This window comes from Carassius carassius, chromosome 13 (genome assembly GCF_963082965.1).
Source record: "Carassius carassius chromosome 13, fCarCar2.1, whole genome shotgun sequence".
Classification (NCBI taxonomy): domain Eukaryota; kingdom Metazoa; phylum Chordata; class Actinopteri; order Cypriniformes; family Cyprinidae; genus Carassius; species Carassius carassius.
The window spans coordinates 12,286,895-12,296,553 of NC_081767.1; the positions used below are offsets into that span (position 1 = coordinate 12,286,895).

The 9,659-nt window shown below is 45.4% G+C and overlaps 1 protein-coding gene and 2 long non-coding RNA genes across 3 annotated transcripts in view; all 3 read left to right on the forward strand.

Annotated features, from left to right (window-relative positions):
- Positions 1-477, forward strand: part of LOC132155597 (uncharacterized) — a 1,578-nt gene extending 1,101 nt beyond the window's left edge. Inside the window, exons 2-3 of the long non-coding RNA XR_009437299.1 lie at positions 165-235; positions 323-477. This is a non-coding gene — a long non-coding RNA (uncharacterized LOC132155597). The remainder of the gene's footprint in view (positions 1-164; positions 236-322) is intronic.
- A 170-nt stretch (positions 478-647) lies between these two features.
- On the forward strand, positions 648-1,529 carry LOC132155599 (uncharacterized). Its single transcript, XR_009437300.1, has 5 exons — positions 648-820; positions 903-944; positions 1,013-1,187; positions 1,267-1,302; positions 1,400-1,529. It is a non-coding gene; the product is annotated as an uncharacterized LOC132155599 (long non-coding RNA).
- Positions 1,530-1,564: 35 nt separating this feature from the next.
- LOC132155600 (putative nuclease HARBI1) lies at positions 1,565-3,148 on the forward strand. Its single transcript, XM_059564345.1, has 4 exons — positions 1,565-1,954; positions 2,024-2,139; positions 2,236-2,347; positions 2,442-3,148. Exons 1-4 carry the CDS (start codon positions 1,753-1,755, stop codon positions 2,810-2,812), a joined length of 801 nt encoding a protein of 266 aa, XP_059420328.1. The 5' UTR covers positions 1,565-1,752; the 3' UTR covers positions 2,813-3,148.
- The last annotated feature ends 6,511 nt before the right edge of the window (positions 3,149-9,659 follow it).

A 9,659-nucleotide genomic window follows, 5' to 3' on the forward strand; every position in this document is an offset into this window, starting at 1 on the left:
AAATACATCTTTAAGTTTTTTTTTTTATATTTTTACTGAAAACAAGACAAAAATACCAAGTCATTTTTTGCAGTGTGACTCCATTAAATGTTCTTGTGATAAAGAGTGTGTGTGTGTGTGTGTGTGTGTGTGTGTGTGTGTGTGTGTGTGTGTGTGTGATGTAGATTAAACATGAACGGGCCAAAACGGACATGGCAGCAGGTCAAAATCAAATACAAGAACATTCTGCAGAATGGTATGGTCCCTGACTAATATTTAACAAAGCACAAGCATATATTGTACCCAGAAGGTGCCTGCTCACACATTGTCTGTACTGTTTTAGCAGTGAAAAAGAATACCCACAGACAAGGCACGGGTGGTGGGTCACCAAAGGCTGACCTTACCCCAGCAGAGGACATGGCCTTGAAGCTAAATAAAGGCAGGCCCGTCTTAGAGGGGATCCCTGGGGGGAAAGAGACGAGCATAGGTTCCTCCCAAGATGCCACCCGCTTAATTCAAGGTATGTTCTTCCATCTCTACATGGGATACAACCACATTCATATTGAATCAATTTGGACTGTCTGACTTTGGTTTACCTATTGCCTTGCAGTGTCTGGCAGCACTGTGTTCCTGTTAGAGCCACCAGCACAAGCACCAGACAATGCTGATCCAGTGAGTACTCCATCAAAGGCATACTGTAGGCCTGGCATGTCTTGTCTACTAGCTTCAATATGAATCCGATTAAATGTGATAGGGTGAAAGCCCCAGTGCAGCAGCAACAGCACATGATGGAGACGATGATGAGGAGGAGACCATCTCTCTGGATTCCAGAAGGCATGAGGTATCATGTTAAGACTGTGAAAGTACTATTTACAATGGTGAGGAGTCCTCATAAAAAAAAAATAATAAAATTTCTTTTACAGGACCCAGATGCTATACAGTGGGAAAACCAGCCTGGCAACATAGTGCGTATTAATAAAAGGACACCACATCCTGCCAAATTCCAGCTGCGCTAATTGTATTGTGTTCACAGAGCTCACAAGCTATCAGAAAGTTGTATGGCAACCACCTCCGGCGCCAAATAGAACTGGCAGACATAGACATTCAGTACAAGAAGAAAAAGAAGGAAAATCTTGCACTGGAGTCCGAAATAAAAAAAGAGGACAATTAGGAAACTGGACCTTGAAATAAAAAAACTTGAGAGGGAGGTGAGATATGCCTTCAATGTACACTGTATGCTAACTGTAACACAAATGTATTAATCATTATTTTTCTTTCCTCCCCCAGCTCCAAGAAGATGACACAGCTCAAAATAAAAATTAGGTATATTCTCGTAAAGTCAAGTGAGCCATGACATATGAGCTCTTATTGTGAGCACACAGGACGTTGGCATCTTTCTAAGGTTTTTTTATTTTCCCAGCAATCAGTACAACCAAGTCATCGTTATAAGGCACCGGCCTCTTTTGCCCACCCCCCCAGCACCAGGTGTGGCCATTAGCCTATATGAAGGCCCAAAATTGTGTGTTCCTTTCTGCTCTGACAATGGCATGCCCATTCTTGCCAGATGTGGTGGATGAAGAAGCACTTGTGCTGAGGATAGCCTTCAGGCGAGAAAGGGTCTTCAGGGACCGGTTGGACCCACTGGCCTTCCCTGATGACCATCTATATGAAAGATACAGGTTTTCTGCAGATGGCATCAGGTATCTATGCAGACTACTGGGTCCCAGGATTAAGCACCGCACTGCACGGAGCCATGCACTGAGTGTGGAGCAAATGGTTTGTGTGGCCTTGCGCTTTTTTGCTAGTGGAGCCTTCCTGTACTCCGTGGGGGATGCAGAACAGCTGAACAAGGCCACAATTTGCCGCACAATAAGGAGTGTGTGTCTGGCTATCAAAGCATTAGCAGATGTCTTCATCTCCTTCCCTGGCCACAGAAGACTCTGTGACATCAAAGAGGAGTTCTATAGGATTGCAGGTAAGAGGATCTACAAATTACAGGACAACTGTTAACACATAGTAGGATACTCATTACTTTGTGTGACAGGTTTCCCCAATGTCATTGGTGCAGTGGACTGCACACACATAAGGATAAAAGCCGCCTCAGGTGCCCATGAGGCCGATTTTGTGAATAGGAAATCCTTTCACAGCATTAATGTTCAGGTGAACATAACTTTTTGATATTGTCCATTGACGAACACTCTGCATTGCCAGTGATGTGCATTGATTGGTGTAATATTCCTCATCTTATGATTTCAGATGGTCTGCAATGCTGACTGTGTGATCAGCAATGTTGTGGCAAAATGGCCTGGCTCAGTCCATGACTCCAGATTCTTTCGGGCCTCTGAAATCTATCAGTGCCTATCACAAGGTAAGCCACACAACCCCTATTTATAACCATCATGGCTGTGTCAAGAATATCACTGTGTTTATGAGGTAGTAATGATGAGATTTTGTGTTGACAGGTGAATTCTCTGGTGTGTTGCTGGGAGACAGGGGGTATGGCTGCCAGCCTTTTCTCCTGACACCTTTCACAGACCCCCAGGAAGCACAGCAGGCCTACAACCATGCCCATGCCAGGACCAGGGCCAGAGTTGAAATGACCTTTGGCCCCCTGAAGGCACGCTTTCACTGCCTTCACAAATTAAGGGTCAGCCCTGTTAGGGCATGTGATATTACTGTGGCTTGTGCTGTCCTCCACAATGTGGCCTGCCTGAGGAAGGAGAGGGCCCCCAGAGTGCCACCAGCCATGGACTGGGACAATCCGGCAATCTTCCCTGATGACGACAGTGGTCGGCTGCTGAGGGACCAATATGTGTTGAATTATTTTAGTTAGTATGTGTGCTTCCAATTTTGGTTAAATATGTCCTGCGGTGGCAGAGGAATTTGGGTTTTTTTGGGTTGGTTTTTTACGAATTTGGCCTCTTATGATGTTTGTGCGGTATACTGTGTGTAATACAAGGCTGCAGGGAGGCTACTGCATCCATTCATTTGTCTGTTCAGTTGATGTGTATGGATTTGTCCTGCATTTATTTTAGTGTACAGACATGCAGGGTGTGTTATATACAGACCTTTGAATGTGTATGTATCATTTTGTATAATATGCTTTGATTCTGTGCTTTTCATCTTGTAGAGTCACTGTGACTTCAGTTTCGAAAGGAGCTGATGGTTTACCTGCTTTGTTTTGTCCTTATTCAATAAAGGAACATAATGTTACACAGTGTTTTTATATTCATATGGAATGTGTATTTGTTTATATGACAGAGTACTAGGGCCACATTGAGGAAAAAGGATAGTCATAAATTTATGAGGCTGGTTCTTTCTGCAGAAAAGCTACATATTCTTTTTACAGTTTTGATACTTATGACAATGTGATACTTAATATTCTGGCACATCAGCATGTCTTTGTTTATGAAACCATACTGAAGTACAATTTCACAAAATGCCCCACATCTGTCATTTTAACAACTGTCCTCCTTTAAAACAACTGGTTACAATATTATGACTTGTCTTTTTTTTCCCTCTGTGGCCCTAATATTCTATCATTTTATATATAGCCTTATAGTCTATGGGAAACTGTAAATTATCTAATGATAGCAACATCATCTAAAAATCATTATCCAAAATGATTGAAATTAATGATCACAAACGTTTAAATAATGACAGTGGGTCTAGTTATATGTGATAACAATGTATAGTGAGCAGTGAAATAACTATTGGTTTCCATTTGTGGTGACTGCTGACTGACATTAGGGATGAGATTAAATAGATCCTGGAATTTAGCCTGGTCTGGAGCAGGCTAGCTCCACAGAATAAATCTCCATGGTAATTTATACCATAACATATCCTCCTGCCCCCTATCCAGCTTTAGTGCAACCGGATTACGGATCAATTGAGCCAGGATCACCAAGATATCCTGGCTTAATCCCTTATCCTAGTTTTGTGCAACAGGCCCCAGGGCTTCTACACCTACATCAGAGCAGGGGCCTAGTGAACAGCACCATGAAGCAAAGGTAGATGCATGGGTCACTAGGAGAAATCCTGTGGGGGAAGTAACATCACTGATTAGTTCACTTTATATCTCAGATCCGGAAGAGAATGAACAAAGCATTGGAGATGAGGGAGACACATCATACCTCACCCTTCCCGTTCTTACTACTATTACCAATGATTTGGGGTCGGTCATGGACAGATTAAATACACTTGAGACTGACTTTAGAGATTCGATGAATAGTGCATTGAACAGAGAAGTGGGCATAAGGAGTTATGTTAACAGGAGTGTTGAGGTGCTTGAGCAATGCATGATATCAACATTAAAACAGTTTGAGGAAAAATTAGTGAATTGCTTGCAAAGGCGTGATGAAAAGTGGAAAGCAGAACATGACCGACTGAAGCGAGCCGGCCGTGTTGCTCTCCCTAGGTTTCTTCCAGGCACAGGAGTTACTCTTCTTCCACCCCATAGCCGCTCTACTCCTGCCCAAGCTTCATCCAGTGCTTTCACACAAACTGCAGCTCCTCTGGGTATAGACGCACATGTAATGAGCCCGTCTATCAGCAGAATCACTCCATCTTGGCTTAACAACATTACAGCTCCTGATATGGCGGCTAGTTCTGACAATATTGTTCAGTCTTCAAATCCTTATGCTCGAGTCTTCATTCCATGCCCACCAGTTCAACCCGGTGCACCGCTTCAGACCCCATTCAATGGAGCACTTTCTCATCCACCTATACAGTCGTTCATGCCAAGCACCAGTATCTCACCTTCGTTGGGTGTTTCATGTAGACAAGACCTCAGACCTCCTGTGGTTTATTCACGACCAGCTATTCAGATGGAGTTTCCTTCATTTAGTGGATCTAGGGAGGTGGCTGATGTTCTTAACTTTGTTGATCGCTGCGAAACATTCTTTGCAGTACGGTCTTTGTCTGAGGCAGAGTTAATAGGCACCCTATCTAACATTCTTAAAGGGCCAGTACATAGCTGGTGGATGGTGGCAAAACACAGGGTGAACAACTGGTCTGAGTTTAAGAAAGCCTTTATGGATGCCTTTCTTCCCCCTGATTACCTCACCGAGGTCGAAGAAAAGCTCAGAGACATGGTCCAGTTGCCTGATCAGTGTCTGAGGGACTTTGCTTACGATTACCGTGCTCTCTGTTTGCGGTGGAAGCCAGACATCACAGAAACCGAGTTGGTGCGCAAGATCCTTAATAATTGCAATCCTCGAATAGCTGGTTGTCTCCGGGGTACGGTAACAAACGTGGACCAGTTGGTTCAGACTGGCACCTTGGTGGAGAAAGACTGTACATCGTCTAAAGAATACTGGGGGAAGGTGGACCAGCAAAAGGCCAAGGAAAAGGGCTTAAGGAAGACCCAGGAAAAGGGACCTGCTAAAGAGTTTAAGAAACCTGCTGATGTGGTGACAGTAGTGCAGCTGGGACGGAAATCTCCAATGGTGCTCCTCCATGTCCCAATAGAAGTGAGGGGAAGACAGTGTCATGCGGTGTTTGACACTGGATACACTTACTCACTTATGCGGCAGAGTCTCTGGCTGGAGCTGGCTTGCGATGGTGAGCAACTGAAGCCGAATGACAATCAAAACTTTGCCTTGGCCGATGGGAAGACTTATGGTGCTGTGGGGAAGACACAGATGGTATACGTCTGGCATGAAGTGATATGGACGCTGGAGATATTCGTCATGGCTGACGACCACTTGGTTTTCCCTATTATTCTTGGTTTGGATTTCCTCAGAAAAACCTCTACCATCATTAATATGGGAGACCAGACATATAGGGTGAAGGGACCAAGGGGTTATAATTTCTATCTCTTTCTGTCTCACTCGCTGGAGGGAACGTTGATGCAGGAACCTGAAACTAGCTCCAATGCCAGCCTATATGTTGCTGTTCCTTACCCGGGGGCTTTGAGTCCATTACCAGCATTGGGAGTGGTGTCTTCTGCTTTTCCAGACCAATCTTCAGAGGTCAGGGAACTGTTCCAGGCCTGGCCGAGGGTGTGTTCTGGGACACTGGGCAAGACCAGAGTGGAAGAACATTGTATCTTTACCACTGACGAGGTGCCTGTTCGCTGCAGGGCATACAGGGTTTCGCCTTTTAAGCGGCAGATTATTGCTGACCATGTGGAGCAGATGCTCAAGGATGGCATTATTGAGCCGTCACAGTCCGCCTGGGGTGCTCCGGTGGTATTAGTCAAGAAGCCAGATGACTCCCTTCGATTTTGTGTGGATTTTAGGCGTCTCAACGCTAAGACCCATCCAGATGCCTACCCTATGCCTATTATCCACGAGATACTGGAGTCTATGTATGGTGCAGTTTTTTTTAGCACTCTTGACTTGAAGTCTGGATATTGGCAGGTCGCCATGTCCGAAGACAGTAAGGCCAAGACGGCTGTATAACACCTATGGGCCTCTACCAATTTAAGTGTATGCCTTTTGGACTTCGGAATGCTGGAGCCACTTTTCAGCGTCTGATGGAAAAGGTTTTGGGGGAGCTTAGAGGGAGTATTTGCTGTGTGTATATTGATGATGTCATAGTCTTTTCACCTACACGTGAACAACATCTCCAGGATCTGCATGCCGTCCTAGGGAAGTTCCACAAAGCTGGACTGACCCTTAATATCAAGAAGTGTACCTTTTTCCGACAGGAGCTGATGTTCTTGGGCCATGTAGTCTCGCACAAAGGCGTGCAGGTGGATCCAGAGAAGACTCAGGCAGTGACAACATATCCTAAGCCCACTAACCTCAAGACCCTCCAGCGTTTCTTAGGCCTTGTGGGGTGGTACCACAAATTTATTGATCATTTTGCTGACTTGGCTGCCCCATTGAATCGTCTGAAGAGGAAGATGGTGGAGTGGGACTGGTCAGAGGAATGTCAGCAGAGCTTTGATCAGCTGAAGAGAGTTCTGGTGAACGCACCTATCCTCATGCAGCCTGACACCACCCTACCCTTTGAAATCCACACAGACGCTAGTAATGTTGGTTTGGGGGCTGTATTGGTGCAGAAAACAGCCGAAGGCGAGAAAGTGATCGTGTATGCCTCCAGAGGGGTGGTGGGGCAGAGTGCAATTACTCTACTTCTGAAAAGGAGTGTCTTGCCGTCGTTTGGGCGGTTGAAAAGTGGAAGCACTATCTTGAGGGGGCTGAGTTCATCATATACACTGACCATGCTGCCCTGACCTGGGCCTTCAATTGTCCGAAGACCTCCTCTCGCCTGACTCGCTGGATCCTGCGGCTTCAACAGTTTCAGTTTAGAGTCCAGTATAGGAAAGGACTCCATAACATCGTGCCTGATGCCCTGTCTCGAGCAGTCACTCCTCCTTCTTCAGCTGCCATTTATGCTGCAGCAAATGCCGATGTTTCTTCTGATCTGCCTTCCTCTCTGTCTGAAATAAGGGAAGCTCAGGAAGAAGATTCAGAGGTTAGCGATCTGGCCCAAGGGGTGGACGCTCTGAGTATGCCTGACCGAATAGGATTCATAAAGCTGCAAGGCCTTCTGTATCGACGGTCACCTGTGAAAGAAGGAGGGGACAAATATCAGCTGGTCGTTCCAAAGTCTCTTGTGCCGGTCTTTCTGACCTACTTTCACGATCATCCCCTGAGCGGGCATCTGGGTAGGCTGAAAACACTCTTGAGGATCCTTGAGGTCGCCTGGTGGCCATCGATTCGAAAGGACGTTTGGAACCACGTCAAGGTTTGTGCCATCTGCCAGGTATACAAGGCTGGAAATCAAAAGCCAGCTGGCCTCATGCAGGCTACTCCTGTGAAAGAGCCCTGGGAAAAGCTAGGGATCGACCTCATGGGGCCATTTCCCCGGAGTAAAAAAGGCAACACCGTCCTTCTTGTCCTTGTGGATTACTTCACAAAGTGGGTGGAGATGTTTCCGTTAAAAGATGGCAAGGCACACCGCATTGTGTCAATTCTGAAGGATGAAATCTTCACCCGCTTTGGTGTTCCACGGGAGTTGGTGTCTGACCGGGGGCCGTTCAGTTCACTGGCAATGAAATGACTAACCTCTGTAAGACCTGGGGAGTAACGCAGAAATTTACTACCAGTTATCACCCCCAAGCCAACCTCACTGAGCGGTCCAATCGCTCCATCAAGACAATGATTGCATCATACGTGGGGAACCATCATAAGAACTGGGACCAGTGGATCAGGGAATTCCGTTTCGCCATCAATGCTGCCTATCATGAGACCACGGGCCAAACGCCTGCAGAACTAGCACTCGGAAGGTCCCTGAAAGGCCCACTGGAAAGGCTCATTAGTTCCCCTCCTACTCCACAACAGTCACCATACACCCTACTGGAAAGACAGAAACAAATGAATGATCAAGTCAAGAAGAGAGTGGAGATGTGTCAGTCCAGACAAGCCAGGTATTACAATACCCACAGGAGAGGTGCACAACTCCGGCCGGGAGACCTGGTCTGGGTCCGCACTCACCCACTCTCTAAAGCCTCGGAAAACTTCTCATCGAAGCTTGCGCCCAAGTGGTCGGGTCCAGCCACTGTGCTGAGAAAACTAGGCCCCATCAATTACCATGTACAGTGGAATGACCAAAACAAAAAGATGGACACGATTAATGTGGTCAATCTGAAGCCCTACTTCGGGGTTCAGCCTCCGGTACCTCCAGCTGGGGGGGGGGGGGGGATCTGTGACACAGTCACATTAAATTAAGTGTTCCTTTGACACAGTAATGCTTATAATTGCTCAGGAGGTAATATATTGGTTCATATAATGTTGATGTATTATGAATGATACTCCTGTGTATTTCTGTGTGATGTACTTTAGTATTCACTGTGTATTTTGGTAAGAGGGGAATGTCTCTTTAAGGCTCGGCCGCCCGCACTTACTATGAGGGCGTGCCTAAGCTTATGAATGAAAAAAACGAATTTTTGAACGAATCTTTTAGGTGAACGAAGCGTTCTCGTTCACGTAATCCACTGACTCATATTTCTCGTTCAGTGAAGTTCCTCCCTCCACAGCAGCGCGGCGCTATAAGCGGCGCATGCGCAGCTCAGTGAACCGGGTAACAACCATTTCATCCTGTCAAAGAATTACTCAACCTCGAGCCAATAGCCTTCGAGTATGAGATGTGACAGAGTATGTGATTTGTTGAATGTAGTGAACGAATACGCCCTTCAATGAAGGAGTTTCATATGAGTCTGAACAAGATCTAGAGATCTTATCGTTCGTGAACGAAATGACTGAACTAATACACATGTCGTTCGTGAATGAGTTGAATGATTTAGTACACCTCGTTCGTGAATGAAATGACTGAACTGATACACATGTCGTTTGTGAATGAAATGAACTGGTACATAGCTTATCTCGTTCGTGAACAAAATGAATTAGAGTAAACCGGGTTAGTCTGCCATTTAGCATGTTAATCTCGGAAAATGCAAAGCGCAGTGCACATATGCTTGTTTTGATAGCAACTCCACGTTTAATCCCCGATTTATGAATGTGAATATATAATGTACAAACTGTCTGATCAAACAATTAAAATGCTAATTAGACAAGAAAACATTGTGCTTTGTTCATCTGAACAACTTAATTAGACTATATATTGAATGCGATTATACACACATTTTAATAAAGCCAGATCAGTTTTTGTAACAAGTGAATACGTTCGTTGACTTAAGACATAACACATAATACAGTCTTTTTTGCCAC